Source organism: Rhopalosiphum padi, chromosome 3, assembly GCF_020882245.1.
Source record: "Rhopalosiphum padi isolate XX-2018 chromosome 3, ASM2088224v1, whole genome shotgun sequence".
Taxonomy (NCBI): Eukaryota; Metazoa; Arthropoda; class Insecta; order Hemiptera; family Aphididae; genus Rhopalosiphum; species Rhopalosiphum padi.
Genome location: NC_083599.1, coordinates 41,252,659 through 41,271,153, shown reverse-complemented (window position 1 = coordinate 41,271,153; position 18,495 = coordinate 41,252,659). Strand labels below are relative to the sequence as shown.

General features: G+C 25.5%; 1 protein-coding gene across 1 annotated transcript; it reads right to left on the bottom strand.

Annotated features, from left to right (window-relative positions):
- Positions 1–2,264: 2,264 nt before the first annotated feature.
- On the bottom strand, positions 2,265–11,103 carry LOC132927403 (uncharacterized). The gene is made up of 2 exons (XM_060991923.1): positions 10,886–11,103; positions 2,265–3,481 (listed from the first exon to the last, which is right to left on the bottom strand). Exons 1-2 carry the CDS (start codon positions 10,967–10,969, stop codon positions 2,594–2,596), a joined length of 972 nt encoding a protein of 323 aa, XP_060847906.1. The 5' UTR covers positions 10,970–11,103; the 3' UTR covers positions 2,265–2,593.
- Between the last annotated feature and the right edge of the window lie 7,392 nt (positions 11,104–18,495).

Sequence of the window (18,495 nt, the reverse complement as noted above, 5' to 3'; positions counted from 1 at the left end):
GACACGTTTACGTATATATATGTACACAAAATGTGTCACTACTGTTACGTATCGGTTTGATTGGTTCCAATTTATCTTTAGCTTATACATATACCTGTTAACGACGTCAGTTCTACACTTACTACGAATGTCTGAATCCCACAACAGTCGCCAATATCAAAACCGTGTGTTGTATAAAGTATAACCGTTTTAGATTTTGTGATGGGACTTCTCTTAAAAGAATTCCAGCAACAACTGCCGGTTGAAACAAACACTAAATTGTACATTTATATGGACTATTTGTATGGGATCGATCCATATGCTTAACTATGGCGGCACAAATCAGTCATCCCAAATTTAATGGTATAATAACAATATTGTCAATGACATCTCGTAGGGTTTGTCGATATTGTCGAATTTTAAAGTGAATTATTATAGCTGTATATTGTGAAACAACTAAAATATTATGGTTTTAAAATGCTCACAAAAAGCTTTACATTTCTACATCACAATTAGAATACGAGCTAAATTCTTGTATTTAAATTTGATAATAAGTCAATTCACTCTAAAATTAAAGCTAAATTGTTAAATTGTTAAGCTAAAAAGCCTAAAAGGCTAATTTGTTTCTGTACTATTATGCTGAACGTAAATGTTTTATATTGTTATAGTATTGATACGTCAGTAAGCGGATACTACACATTTGAGTGATATAGCCTGTCCTCAAAAATAGGTTCTGAGGTAAGTAGACAGGTATCATCCCCAATTTTTATAATAATACGAGGTTATTATAATATAAAATTTAGGTTTATAGTTATTTGGTTATTGATTAGTGATTTCTTAGTTAAATAGGTTGAATTAATTGTTGCCAATAGTAATGGATTATAACTGTTAGTAAATACCAACGTTCCCTGGAATAAATTGCTCAAAATAAGTCTGAATATTGATTATTGTGTGTACAAAATAATAGTATATTAGTATATGATATGATATAATACCAATATTATATATAATATTAATATGACGTGATGTTGCACATTTTCATAACTTCATGATTACATTTTTTTTTAAATTATAGTGAAATAACATTTAGTATATTATTGTTACTTATTTTTCGTTCAAATATACATTACCATAAATATTTGAATTTCAAATTGGCTCGATAAAAATAAAAATAGAAACAAGGCAATACAATGTTATTTTCGAACTTTTTATCAGAGAAATAACAATTTATTAGCGTACATCGAGCAAAAATTAAAAAATTAAAACGTCTATTGACTATACTACTCGTAGTTATGATATTACGACTTACGAGTATACCTAAAAAAAACTAAGTATTGTGAAACTTATATTTAAATGTCTAGGAAATGCTAGTATAAATATTTTTTGAAAATTTGAAGTCTGTAAGTTTAGTTATTTTTTTCGATTAAAAAAAAATTCAATTTAATATATATGTAGATAGCATTGAGTAAATAATTTTGTTTGCCACTATTCTTTATTTAACATTTTTTAAATTTTTTTCAAATTATTATAATGATAATTATGATTTAGGATTATGCTATTGTGTATGCAATGTATGTCAACCATAAATCACCCTTAATGTAGAAGATTATAGAAATATTGATGGTGGATTCAAACAAATAAATAAATACTACACTTACACATTAGTACACTACTGTAAAACTATACGTGTAATTCTACACTATTCCTCACTTTGTTTAGAGTAACAATTTATAATTAAAAATTAATCACATGGATAGAGAACACTAAGTAGATTAACCTAATAATTGCGTGAGTGATATAACGGGAATAAGAATAAAGAAGTTAAACTTACGTTAAATGTTGCAGGATTTTTTTGAATATAAACATTTTCGCACTTTGTGGTACACAATATATTGTATACATTTTTGAAGTGCTTATTGTTTTTTTTTCTAAATTTACAATACTTTAAAATAATTATCAGACATTTTTTGTTTGTTTAATAAATACATTGAGGGGCTTCGTTTTTTATAATTGGTCCTTAAAAATATCGACCAATGAATGAATACCTTAAGTCTTAATCTATATCTGACCTTTCCGATAGCAGTATCATTAAATACTGAAACAATTACTGTAAGACCATTATTTTTTATACAGAATAACAATGTAATATTTATATTTAGCATATACACTAGACAGTGTGATATATAGACATTTTTCTTATTTGTATAAATTTATTTTATTCAGATTCAAGGTAGTGGTGTTGTTGTGTGTAATGTATGAGTTTTTTTTTTAATTAGGTATGTGGCTAACTAAATATTCTTTTATTTGAATATACAATTAAATTATTATCATAACATAACGTAAATATTGTAAACATCAAAATGTCGAAGTATTTTCTAATAATAATATACATTGCTGATTTTCCAATGCGGTAAAAAAAAATATTCAACATTTTTTTTTTGTTTTAATTATTACCGTTTAAATTAATATTAATTACCGTATAGTATAATAATTATAAACACATGAAAATATAATAATCAAATTAGTCAACTATCAATTATAATATCAAAATTTTCTTTATGACTTTTAAAATTAAAAATATTTGAATTTTAATTACAAATAATAGTAAGAATAACTATATTTTCAATTTGGGAACCTTCTCAACTGCGTCAGTTGCCCCACCTAATTTCGAACCAGCTTCCATTGCAGCTACAATCGCTGGTCCTCCAGGCACGAAAAGGCTGATTCCAGTTTTTACAAGGTCTTTGGCAGTGTCACTTTGCATTGCTTCTTTGGCCATTTCTGTATAGTCTACCGAGTCGTCGTTTTTTTCATCTTCTTTTTTGTCATCTTCTTTTTTGTCATTCTTGTCTTCTTTTTTGTCATTGTTATTATCTTTGTTTCCATCGTTAGAATCGCCATATAATGATGAAAGATCAGTTGGAAACGTCGGTAACGATGGAAACATTCCAGACCAATCTTTTTCATTATTATTACCACCATTTGCATTATTATTTGCACTATCTTTTGCACCATCTTTTGCATCATCTTTTGCCTCATCTTTTGCACCATCTTTTGCATCATCTTTTGCACCATCTTTTGCATCACCATTTGCACCATCTTTTGCATCATCTTCTAAATCACTATCTTCATCATTATTTGGATTATCATCAGGATTTTCTAAGTCACCCATATCACCCATGGTATCGTCGAAATCTTTAAAACCTCTTCCAAACCCAAGTAAAGCTTTCGCAAACGAAACATATTCCATTCCAGTTTTAATAAGACCAACCGGTGAAAATTTACTCAAGTAATACTTCCATCGAGGCATTACTTTATAACCTTTTTTGTTCTTTCCTCTTTGTGTTCTTAGATCATTTTTAAATGCACCTGGTTGTCCTCTTACCACGTATGAACGTTTCGAATAAGAGTAGTAAATCCTATTCGGTAAAGTACCAAATAGTATATATGTTAAGCGTTCAGAAGGCGTAAGTACTTGACTTAATGTCGATTGATGGTATCCCTGAAAATATAGATAATTCACTTTGCAATTGTTATATTGAATAAAAAAAAACTTACAAATTTAGACTTATGTAATATCAAACTATTTATATGATTCAAGGAATAAGAATGAAATGAAATGAAAAATCATAGAAATCGTTAGTTTAAGGTGTGAATGGTCGGGGTAAGATAATTTACGATATCATTTATGGCGTAACCATAATCGATTTTATTCTATATCATTACCATATCTATAATTTTAATCAAACGTATTACTCTAGTATCTATCTACTGTTAAATTGTATATTTATACAAATACCTATACAGCGTGCATAAGTTCAGCAACCAGATCTTACATTGCCACCACAGTTCGTACAGTGTTATGCCACTTTCAGAATTAATGGCCCGCGTGCAACAGGGGTGGGTGTTTGAACTTCCCCTTCGTTGTTGTTTTATCATTTAAGTCATTAACAGCTATAGATCTTATCGAGTTAAAAGAAATTTTACTTCTGAATTATAATGTATGATCGAAAAACTATAATTAATACCCAATTTTAATATACTTCCAAAATTAATATAAATATAATACTATTTTTTTTTCATATAGCTCTCTCCATGAAGAAATCCTGCGCATAATGGTCTGATGGGTATTATAATATATTTTACGTTTGTTCTAATGTAACTACATATTATTCGGACGGTACCAGCAAGGTGTGCGAAATCAAGGATCCGATAAATTTGTAGAAACGATATTTGCATATCCGATAGTATAATTCATAATCATAATTTATTAGCGTTGCGGACGCGGAGTGTTTTCAAGAAATACGTTCTGAACACGACTAGGTGTGCTCTTCATAAAAAAACAAATTGGGTTTAATACTATAATAGTCTATTAATAACGTCAACAGCAATAATAAGTAAAACAACCATTGAACGTCTCGCGACACTATTATTACCTAGTAGTTTTTAAATGTAAAAAAAAAAATCGTCGAAACAATTGCCTAAAAATATATTATATAACAATAAATGATTATATTATAATAAACGATGTACGCACATTTTGCAGTGTACCTATATTGTACAATATTATGCTATAAAAACATTTAAGGGAAATTTTAAATCAACATGTAAATTTGTTATTGTTTTTGTTATTGTTTAACATTTCAATAAAATATTGATGTTACGTCGTAAAATAATAACAACTATTATTTAATGTTCTAAACATTTTCCTAGTAACACGTATCTTACCATTAATAAATGTTAAGATGCTATATTATAGACATCATTTAATATAAATGTACAACCATAATTAAACATTACAGAATTGCATGCAGATAGAAAATTTAATATTTTATCCTGGAAAACGTTGTCTTAGCAAAATGTAATCAATCAGTCTCAAATAGAAAAAAATGACGTTCTTTAATAACAGTTTTAAAAAATACAAACATAAAATGCATTAGAAACTAGTAAAATATTAGAGATTTTATTAAAGCATGATACTAAAAATTAACATTAATTTCAATCATTTTAATTTATTATTTTTATTGAATTTATTAAAGCAGATTCTCTAAAAAAAATTGTTTTCTTCTATTCCATGAGCATTGAGCATTTTATGGCATACTGATTGATAGTAAGCAATTAGAGTGGGATGAAACTCTAAAACTGTTATTTTTTTTAAATTTTCCTCAACAATGGTTTTAATACTAATAAAATATTTTTTTTATAGAGATATTATTTATTAAAATATTGTACATTTCTACACAAGAAAACCAAACTATGTATTTGTTAAAATATACGTTTTTATGAGATATATTATAAACACAAGCTATCACGAATAATATTATTAAATTATAACACAATAATTAACATTTTTATTCATTGTTTAAATAAATAGTTTTGTCAAATTTATAAAAAAAAATTAAAGTTTTTACGTATGTTTCAGTAATTCAGTATAGAAGATGAAGTTATGAGGAATCTTGTATTCAATTTTCAAAATGTAGAAATAAAAAAAATATTTTTATGTACTTAAATGCAAAACTTAAACAACTTCATATAAAATTTCCAAGCATTTTTATCCGGTGAATAATTTTTTATTGACACTTATAGATAAAAAACAAAAAAATCGAAAATTTCTAATACCTATAAATAGTCAAAATATTTTGAAAATTTAATCGTAAAATTATAATATAACATTTGGTGGAAGTTTCAAGTACCTACGGACTATACGGTAATCAGTTTTCCAGTTACTAAATTGATTTCGTTGAAAATTGGATTTGAGTAAGAGTTTACGATTTTCTGAATTATAAAAAAAAGAGACCACTACCCCATTTTTTGAAAATTGAAGCATTTGGTGATGACAGACAGAAAAAAAACATGTACAAATAATTGTGAAATAAATAGCTATAACTCCACTTGGAATCTAAAAATATTAAATTCTTACAATAGGCATTGTTATTATTTAGTATTTTAATTCTAAAAACGCACTGATTTAGAATTGAGTTTTGAGCCTTTTGCAAATATGTGCTCATTAATGGAAACTCCGACCATTTACAAAATGACGTACTAGTATTTTCTTTAATAGGATAGGTCAACCGATATTACACGGAATCGCACTATAATCATCGAATTTAGAGAATACAGACACAAACCAAAACGTATGTTGGAAACAAAGGAAATAAAGTTTATTATGTGTAATGATACGTCTAAAAAATACTTATACGAGACTGGTATATCGACATATTATGTCTAGTGATCCGCGTGACATAAGACAATCGTTATTTCGAAAACTAATTACGTAAATTATGTAAAATAAATATATTCATAAACGTTAGCGTTTTCTAAAATAACGACGAGTGTCTTGCATTAAATGAATTATATATTCTAATAATATAATAGGTATAGATATAGTCAGGTATTTGATAATTGATAGAATTATGAACATAAAATTGCTATATAGTTAAATTTTAAGTTATGCATGTCTGGCGTTCGCCTACACAATATACTTACAAAGTTATAATACGATTTCCCGCCAGAAGTCTATATTCTATAGTAAATACGATTTTAAAATGTATATTATTTCACAAACATTTTTTAAACTTTTTTCGGTCATCGTATATACTATTAGTACAAAAGTTTAACAATAATATCGAACAACGACAAAATCAAAAACAATATTCAACGCACATACGGTTAGGACAAAAACCATTTTCAAAAGTTATTGTATGTGTGTCTATTGCAGTGAAGAGTGAATAATAATGTTAATATTTTTTTGTTTTTAGTTAGTTAGTTATATACGACGGGAAGATTAACTAACTGTAGCAGTTGTTGTAGTGTCGGCCGTAGAATAAAATATAAAAGCTCACTATAATATGTAATTTATTTATATATTATTATTAAAAATATAAATCGTTTCCGTAAAATTACATTATTGTTGTAATATTATAGAAAGTTTCAATACCCTTTTTTGGGGGATCCATTAGCCCGAAATATAAGAAAACGTATTTTTGGGGGCTCTCGATCAATATATTTATTTATATACGTATAATATAAAAGATAGATTTTCTATAATAAAAATTTCGATTTTAAGAAATACCATATATTGATAGTGTTTCAATATAATATGTCACACAGTGAATAACGGAAAATTAAACGCTCCGAATAGTTATGGATTTTTTATTTTGTAAAACGTGCAACGAAATGTTTCAACCTGTGCGACTGTCTCGGTTACTTTATTATGATCAGCCGACAGCGCGAGACGTATGCCCTCAAATATAACAGTTGTTGTCATCGGCCGCTGAAAATTTAAATCTGGTTAAGGCTCCGAATATGTATTACCTATTATTATTGTCTGCTATTCGTATAAAACAGTGCGGCAATAGAAGGTAGAACATTTTGAAATTTGGAACTTTTTTCGCGTTGGTCGTTACCGTAGTACGGTACACATCGCATTTTGTCTATATATATATATATATGATATTGGACTCTTATACCATTGGACGATATCTCTTGTAATGGCGTGTTGTCGATCGCCGACGTGGCTATGAAGAAATCAATCGGTTACAAGCCGTGGCCGCACTACCACAGTGTTCGTTCCGTTCCGTGTAAAATGTTTTCAGTGTTTATTACTTTATTAGACAACAATGTAACACACACATATATATATATATATATTATTATATAGGTCAAACAAAAACCCCCTCCTTACAGTTGCCTGATGGCAATTAAAAAAAAAAAAAGAAATACGTCAATCAGCTTTATTCTATAAAACGTACCGTTTATGTTTATTTTATGCGTTTTGTAAATACGTTGCCAATATTATTATGTTTAGACAACACTTTCTGTGAAATCACATATTTATTTTATTTTTATATCAACACAATGGTTGACGGTTCAAACATCTATTCAGAAATATATCCTACTGCACAAAAAGTGTGTGTACAAAAGTATGATAAAACATTGGCAGTATAATATTGAAATTTCAGTTTTTTATGAATTCAAATGATCAGTATTATTTTTATAAGCCTAATGGCAACGATCGGTAACATTATACACCTGTTTAATCGTATTCGTCTAAACCAATATAGTATTATTATTATTATCAAAATCGATAGTGATATACTGTACGGTTAAAATGTTTGTTGTACTTACAATTTTGTATGATAATTGTTACGTTTTTAGTATATTCTTTTAATCTTTATAGCTTGACTATATGTATCGTAAAATCTTACATGGGACAAAACACCCAGTTAAAATAGAATATTACAAACGGCGAAGGGCATACGTCGATGGTATATCATATAATAATATGTAACTAACCATGTTCAAATTAAAAGTTGAAAATAATTACGAGTATAAACCAGGCTAATAATGTAATATGATATGCTTATTTTAGAGGAATAAGTTATAGTCTGCATATGAATCACACTAAAAATGTTTGAAGAGAACAAGAAACAATAACAACAGGTATTAAATAAATATTACTCAAAATATTTTGAAACTATCGTAAGATCAAATAGGTAATACAGAGAATAATAATATGTAACATAATAATTTATGTTATGTAAGTAAATATAATTAATTATGTTTCACTTATTATTAATTATTAATTTAGATGACATTTATTACTTGTTATTACGGAAATTTTAATTCGTAGACGATATGAATAGTATATGTCTTATACATCGTAGACAAAAAAAAAATTAGAATGTAAAAAAATTTGTATTAAGAAATTATTTGAACGTATTGAGCTCAAAAGAATCGATTCGTCGACAGCTCATCATATCATTCTTTTGATTTAATAGTAATAATAATACATAATAACAGGTTTATTATATAGGTATACATAGATTATAACCTCGTTATTAATGGTAATATAATTGTATTAAAATGATTTATAATAATCCAAAATATTACAATAATAATATTTAAATTTAGAATTGATTGAAGAACCCAAAATAATTGAAATCTAATTAAACGCAAAACAAGAAACTCTCCTAAAATGTATTTAGTTTGCTTTTATAATAAAAAATAAATAAATACAAAAACATTGAGGATTATTAGATTGTCGTCGAGAATAATTAGTAATAAATACAAATAAATATACTTCACGATAATTAAATATAGTATAATATTCGCACTACGGATAAGATAATATAAGAATACTATTTTTTTTAAATAATTCCTATGTAAATAACCTAATAAAATGTATCGTTTATTGATTCTTATTATAATTTTATAACACTGACATAATCAATATTAATTACTTAAGCATAAGTAATTGAAGATATTTGAAATCTTAAAGGTGTTTATTCAATTTATTATTTAAATGAAAATTAAAATGTTGACTATTAAAAATATTATTTGTCATTTCAAAAATGAAATAGACAATTATGACGTACTGTCGAATAATACTAGTTTTTAATATGTAGAGATGTAAACTACATATTATACGTTATTGTTTTTAAATGTAGTTTTTCTATCATGACTTTTAAGCCAATAATATATACTCTTGGATCTGATAAAGTTCAAGCCAATCCTCTAAGAAGACTTAAGGAAAAACATGGTAGACATAAAATATTAATACATAATGTTTTAAAAAAAAAAAATAAAGTTAAAAATAAAAAATAATAATTTTTCATCTACATTAATATTAATATAAATAATATACTCATGATATATTTTAAGTCTAAAGTACAGTTGATATTATAATATAGTGTATCAAAATAAAATAAATTATTTTACTTTACCGTTTTTTTTTTCAGTTTAATAGAATCGATATGCAACACCATGAAAAAGGAACTCTGAGGTTGTATTACAATTTATTTGTAACTAAATATTATAGCAAATGCTGATGACGGGTAAAAATAAAAAGCTATTATTTAAAAAAATTTAAGGTCCGTAAATGCGTTAAAACTCACAACAAAACAAGAACTGATTGCCCATCGAAGTAATTTAATTTTTTTTCAAAATTTCTCACCATGAGAATTTAGTACCTACCTATTCTATACTTCTTTCGGCCAAAAAGCTCGGACTTATCTTTGTATAAATGAGAAAATATAGTACACTCGGGATTAAGTTCAAACACTGTACTGTCCAAGTGCACACACAAGCAAACTTCGAACCGATTACTTAAAATAAAAAACTTTCGCTACAATTCTCTGAGTTGTTTTTCGTTTACTTTTACAAAAACGAGCACATATCTGTACGTATCTAGAACTACTAGAAGTGTTGCGAAAAGGAATAAAATTCATTTTACTAAAAGTAAAAGTTATTTACAAAGTTTTCGTTCAGAATTTTCTTTATAAGGTTCATATTAAACGAAAATATATTATTTTTTATTATTTCAGATAAGCGTTCATAATATAATATTCTGTAGGTTAGGTTATCGAATAATGCAGTTGCGCAAACGTTAGTACTTTTTGAGAGAATGAGTGCTTTTCTTTTAATTAAATATCTTTTGTACACGTAATTAATAATCATTGACCAATACAACATAAACTATATTATATGAACTCACTATTTATTTTCTCTCCGATCCATAATATGTATCATACCAATTTTTTTTTCGGTGCAGATTTAATCTTGTGTTTTTAGCTTTATTACTATAGTGAATATAACTAAAAGTTAAAAAATTAATTGTATTCGTACGTAAACTTCGATGTTTATCTTGATATAAGAGCATTTTTAAATTGCGATATTTTACACATAAACACTTAAATAAAACTAAAACATATTTAAACTAAAAAAAAACCGATAAACACATATAATTCTTTTAAATTTAAGTTTGATAATAAGTTAATTAAATATAATAATACAGCTTTCAACACAGTATTGGTTCTGTTGAACGTAAATTGGTGTGTCACACGTGTATCAGAGAGAAGATACAAATAGTGTGCTGAGTTCTTCTTAAGTCTTTTTCGATACTTACTGAAGAGATTCCTTGCGACGAGGGCAGATTGAAAATGATCACGTTAGAACTCAATATAAAAAAGAAGCTCAAAAATAAAGTCATATTTTTTATTTTTATTTTCTGTTTTTTCTGTTTTTTTTTTTTTCGAACCTTAAAGTGCAGTATAGTTTATTACAATTTACCACAATAAAGGTTCATGACGATTTACCAACCACGAAAACATCTGCCTTGACGGCATTTATGAATTGTATAAACAACGATGCTTTGACATCTGTCCACCGGTCTAGTAATATTTTATGAGTTACGTGTTTAAATTGCGTATTGAATAACATACGATACGCGTAACAATATGACACATCGTATATTAAGATAAATATTCAATCAGATTTTACAGAATGGAAGAAAAAACTATTTGTATGTAATCGATTTGAATTAGATATCGAGTTGATTAGTTTTTAATTGAGCAAGTCTTGACATCGAATTATACATGACATCGAGTTATCTATAGTGATGTTAAATTTCGGTAATTTAATTTTTCTTTTCAACTTCAATCTAAATTCTATTTGTATTAAAAATAAAAAATAGAAGTATTCTTTAAATTTAAAAATAAATGCCATTAGTTTGAATTTATTTTTAAATAATCTATGTCAACTTAATATATTAAAACTAAATAAATGTAAACTAAAACTATAATTAAAAGGTTTTTGTGATGAAATTTGTTTTGGAATAATTGTCCACTAACATCTGCAGTAACATCACCATAATAACATTACGCATTACGTAAAACACATATTTTAATTAAACTGGCGAAGCGTGTACAAATCAATTTCTGTAATATTTTTAGCTGGAACATAACCGATATATATATATACGTACCATTGGATATTCCGGCCAATGAATATAAAATAGAATTATTAGATTTTAAAAGGCAATATTTAATGGCGTTATTTGCTACAAAATGTGTTAAGTTATAAAATTGACTAACTTAACTATTAGGTTAGGATAGGTATTCTGATGTTAATCAGATCAATGTTTTCATCATATTATGATGATTGGTAGGAAGTATACAAGTATAAAATATAGTCCATGACGGTTACCTACCTTTCTGTATTCATTATTAATTATAATTTTTAGATTCTGAGCGGAGCGACGAATAAATTGATTTTATAACGATCTGCGTTATTTTCTGTCTTTCATTACCTCTTTGAGTAATTAATTTTTTTTTGGATTTTAAAGTTTGGAGGGGATTTCTAAAAACACCAAAAATATCTTGTCAAAATATTGAAAATTTGCAAATTATTTAATTGTTCAAAATTTAATTTTTAATATTCATACCAAGATAAGATTTGAAAATTTAATGCAATGTTTTATTCATATAAAGATTGCTCTCAAGAATTATAAAAAAAGTTGAGGGTAATTCAAAAAAGTATGTTTATGAGCATCTGAATTTTAAATTTTAATGAAATTGAATATCTACGCCATGAAAATATATATAATAACGATTTTAGTTATTTGTTGAAAACCATAAATATTAATCATAGAGACTTAAAACATTCAAGTTAGTTTTAATTATTTGTACTCAATAAAATTTAAAACATATTATTTAGACTTATTTTAAGATTTTTAAAAAGCATTTGAAATTTTTTTATTTTTAAGTTTTAATTTATATAGTACGTATTTTATCCATTATTTTTCACATTTATAATGGTTAATGAAGACACTACTACTTATTAATTTTGAATATCAAGCTAAGACAATCTATACAGCAATTACATTTTTACATAATCTTAAGTTGAATATACTCTTTTTAAAAATGTTATGCATAAAAATCAAATACTAAACGATATTTTCACTTTATTAAGCAATTATTACAAGTTTATGTTGGTAACAGACAAAAAGTGTAAAATTACCGGTGTTCTACTTATTATTAACATTACATTGTTATTTATAAAAATATTATTTCAATTTTTATATTTTTATATTGTTTAGAAATGTATTCTGTTTCAAGTCATGAGACTTAAAGGACAGGTTTCCATTCAAAAATCGAAATTTGATAATAATGGGCTCAACAAACATCGCTTCAGTTTCCTTGTTTTTTGTTTGTAAGATAATTTATTAATTTGTTTCGCAAGACGAATTCTTTGATTTGATAATTGAGTGTTCTCTTGACGCACGTAAATGTTATATATAATATAGATAGAGATAAATATATATTATAATATTTAATATAATATTTTAATGATTTAATGATTTATTTGTTTACGTTGTTTGAAAAGTCCAAGACATTGAAACGCGGAGATCATTACATAATAATATTATAGGTACTCGAATAATAAAAAAATATTTTATTTTATCTCGCATTGTACGTATTATATTGTATACTAGGAATAACCAAATCGTGTTTTAAAGGTTTTACTTAACGGTGAATTTTATTATGATTCGTATTCTTCGAAACCACTGCTATTACGGAACAAGCATGACCTTCCATTGTTCGTAATTTTGATTTATAATTGATTAAGAATATCGGTTTCTATATACTTATTTATAGAAACTTATATTGTACTTACACATTTTATTGAACTTTTGATTTCGAAATTTCAATCTTTACTTGTCTAACGTATTGTTGAAAGATAAGACATATCGATAAAAATATTAACAAACAATATTTGAAGTTGATTTAAAGTACACTTGTTATTTATTATTTATTAATTTATATAATATAATAATTAATATTTGTTTTTTCTCTACAGAACAAAAACAAAAGTGATAATCAGTCAATAAGGAAACTCGTTTTAGTAATTTTAATATATGTATTGCCAAAGGTGAAGGCATTTACCTATGCGTCGTTGTGTTCGTAACCTCAATAGAATTGTCGAAAAACTATGTTTCGAATTTTAAGATAAATTTATTTTTTATTATTTTTGTTACGTATAGTTATTATTACATAGTCAGATAGTCTGTGAGATTTTTATTGAAAATTCGTAGGTATATTATTTTTATGTTGTTAATTGTTTTTCAATATTAGTATTTCTCTTTAATACTCCGTATTGCATTTGAATAGCTCATTACTCATCATTAGCAATTTACAGCCGAAAGCATAAACAAATATTTATCGAATATTAGAATATTATAGTTTTCAAACAAATCCAAAATGCCTTAGTTCATTTCCAAAAACTAGTTTAGGCTAATTTTAATGTTATTTAATATTATTAATATTCATATATTCGGAATCACATTGTACTTATCAAATTTAAATTATTGGTCGATGATTTACACGTCAATTACAGAAATAATATACCTATTGTATATAATATCTTTACAAATTGTTATTAAAAAAAAAAAAATTATAATAAGAATAATAATAAGTTATGTGTTGGTGATTCATTTTATTACTAAGCTATTTAGATATATTGTAGGCGGCGCCAGATAGACTATACTGCTATAAGCACCAGTTTGCGAGTTTTATGATTTTTAACATATTTTGATTACAGTTTCAGATACTGTACAATTTAAAATCCAATTCAATTACATTTTCTATTAATGTTTGTATTAGTTTATCGTTATCATAGTTTATCATAGTTTATGATTTTATAATAATATTATATTTAAATCATATTTTATAATTCATAAAAATAAAATTACCACCAAACAAGTATAACCGGCCCATCGAAATTTTTTCTGTAACTCGTCGACTTGGTTGCATACTATTACTTAGAAGTATGTTATCACTGTATATAAAGTGAAAATCAATATAGAAAATCTTTGCAAATTGAAAATTGTAATAATAATCTAAAAATATTATGTTATAGTTAATTTTAAATTTTGTGTAATATAAACATAATTTAAAATAACAAATAATTTCGAAACTTTACTATGTGCTATAAATTATTTTTGTATTAAAATCAGTATCAATATTTATCGGTTTGGCCGATTTCCGTATATTAATAATAAGTATCTGGCAATTTCTAAAAATATTGTATAAACACGAATGACTATAGTATATTTTTATTTAAAAACACCGATTTAAACTGAAATAAGTAATTATATAAATTAATTTATCAGCGCCAATATTGTATCACGGTAACTATAATATATAATATGTGTGACTAATTTGTATGAGTGAAAAGCAAAAAAAAAAATACTTTACTATAAAGTTCCATTTTATCATCATTCACTCGTATGAACGAGTGATAAAACATATAGTGATAAAAACAAAAAAAAACTTTAGTGGTTGATAATAATGTAAAGACAGAAAAAGGGATCATCAGTTGGACCATCAAAAGGTCAAAAGCCCAGCAGACTACCGATTATACTGGTACACATTGGGTACCAGAGCGAGAGCATTATTCGTTTATCAATCCCTTTTCAATTCATCAAACATTTTATTTTTTTAGTATCATAACGTCCAGTGCATTTTCCTTTGCTTACAAGATATCGTAATACAAAGCGCGCGGTCGTTTTATTATAGATCAATATTATACAATATGCTACACATATTATTAATACATATTCTTAAAAAAACGGTTCGGAAATTATTTATAACAGTTTTGCTTGGGTATCGAAATCAATGGTAATTTTCCAATACTTAGATGAAATATAAATAAAAATTATAATGTTTTAAATCTGATGATAATATTCAACATTTAAACAGTTTATGGATTAACTATATTGTGTGAAAAACGATTAACTTACTATTTTTATTGCATGTGACATAACGTGTTGACCGATAAGCCTACGGACGTGAGATTTCATTGATTTCACCATACCTTTTTTTTATTAGAAGAACAGCCAAAAGGTCCATCGATTCCGCTACATAGGGCAGTAGTTCCATCAATTCCGTCAATTTTAAATTATAAGTTGTAAGTTTAAGTGACACGATTTTTCAAGTTAAGAATGTTAAGATACTATTTTAATATAAAAAAAAACAGCTATTCGAATCAAACAAATGTGGGTAAAATACGAATATAAACTTCTAAAAAAATAAATTTTAAATCACCATCTTATACAATACTATTATTTATTAAATATATTAATAATTGCATTTTAATTATATTATTTATATAATCAGTATCTGATTTATTATTTTGTAGATTAGAAATATTTTGTTTTACCGTGTCTATTTAAATTTGTTTGTTTAATCGATTGATTATTTTTAAAAATATAAGATTATATTTTTGAATTTTGATATTACATATTTATATATTTAGCTGAATGTAATTTGCGTTATATAAATGAAAAATTAATTATATTTTTATTAATTTATATCTACAAAAAAAAATAAAATGTAGAGTTAAATAGTTGAATCAGATGTTGATTAATATTAAAGTTTAGAAGTAACTAAGAGGACCTAAAGTAAAAATCTATATGTTTTATTTTTTTTTTTGGCACCTTACTGTTGCAAAACACAATCTTATGATATATTATATACTATAAACATTTTGGTGATGAATAGCCAATATTTTGTGTTATTTAGAAACATTCAAATGCATGTTTTATTTTTCCAGAAATTGAAAATTAAAAATTAAATTCTGAATTTTGATTAAAATTAAGATTTCAAAGAGACTATAAAAAAATGTATAGTACCTAACCACAATAACTTTGTCAAGTAATTTTGCATATTATTAGAGAACATGTTGGTCCACGATCCACGATAAAGGGCCTAAATAAATATTCTGATAGACTGTCTCAATTCAGAATCGTTAATATAAGCAATGAATTATCATTGAATCAAATTTAACACATCTACTACAATGACCCACTAGAGTACTAGACACTGTCTTAAATGTACAGCAGAGTAGTGCCCACTTACCCACTTTTTTTTAAATTGTTGAAGATAAACAATTGGTTTAAATTATCAAATGAATCACATAAAGTTGAGGTATATATAACTATAGTAATGTGTGTTAATGATTTTGAGAATATTTCTGACATACTTATGTATTAATAGACAATAGTATTTGAAGAATTGCAGAATATATAGTTTTGATTTAAATTGAATACTGACGAATGTTTTTAAACGATTTTTATATTCGCAGAAAATATTGCTAATAAAAAAGATAATATTCACAGAATATAATTGCAATATTAAAAAAAAAATAATAATAATAAATAGATAAAGTAGATCTATGTAATAATTTGGAATGCAAAGTTAGTTTGGAGTGGCCGTTTAATCGTTTATGTGTATATAGGTACCTAACAGGTTTTAAAATGTTTAATTAAACGGTGCTTCTGAAAATAATTTCCAAACGTCGATAAGAAACATTACAGACGATGTTTCACATGGGAAATGAAACCGCATGCTATTCAATATAATATTATAATATGGTTTATAGTTATTACTAGTAGTTATCATTGCTTTAATTTTTATTAATATTACAAATGCTAAAAGCCGAAATGCATAGTAATTTTTTTTCGTGTACATAAAATACCTAAGGACTATATATTTCAAACAAAAACCAATTATAATATTAGTAGGTACAGACGTAGTAGACGATAGATAAGATATGAACAAAATAAATAAAATGCGTTTATCGGTAATCAATAAAAAATGGTTTTTTTTTTTTTTAATCATTCATATAATGATTTTAATTAGTACGGTATATTTTAAGCAGAACAAACATCCTATTTTGTATACTCAATCAATTTGTATACACTTGTGTTTTAAGTTAAAAGTAAAAATTAAAATGAGATCTTAAAAAAAAAATAATATATGATTATAATTAAATACATTAGATTTTGATTTATAAATACTGACCTTGTAGCGTGTTATTAATTAAAATAATATTGATAGTTAAACATTTTATGTTAATGAATATAATTAATAATCGTAACTTTTCTTCGATAGAATCCACTGTTATAGTTGATATGCCCATGGAATGGCGCAATATATTGGTTTATAAATTAGTGTTAGTGATGATTTTGATCAAAATTTTACTTATAACATTATAGTTATTATTAACTTATAACATTTGTATTGTGTTTAGCTTATTCAAGTAAGAAGTGTCAACCATATTTTTATTTATATTATATAACTTACATTTTGTCGCATGCGAATAAAAACTTTAAACATTTTAAGAAGATTCTACAGGCCATTTTTTTTGGAAAAATTTAGACTTTTTTATACTATTGATTTAAGCTTTATTTCGATAATAATTTTGAAAAAGGTTTTATTTTATTGTTAAATAATTTTAGGACCCTTTGAGTCCCATTTTTAGTTTATTGTTTTTAAAAAGAAAATAATGTCGTATTTTTAGAAATTTCAATGGAAAAAATACAGTTTTTTTTTTTCATAACTCTAATATTCAAAGATTCTGATTCATTATTATGAACTTCATAGTAAATTCAAATATTATGTTTTAGAAATTATTATCGGAGTAAAACTCAAATCAATACGTTAGAATGCGTATTAAAGGTTAGGTTGCTTCAAGAAACGGTAGATAGAATCCCTTTAAAGTTCATAATGTTTTTACTTTACTAAAGTTTAGAGAATATTATTGCGAATATGATGTAGGCTACTACTAGTTTTTTGCGTACCTTTAAGTAATACATATCGAAATTATTTAAAACAGAAATATGTTAATTTAATTAATTTACTAGATAATATACAAGTAATTAATATAATATATTTG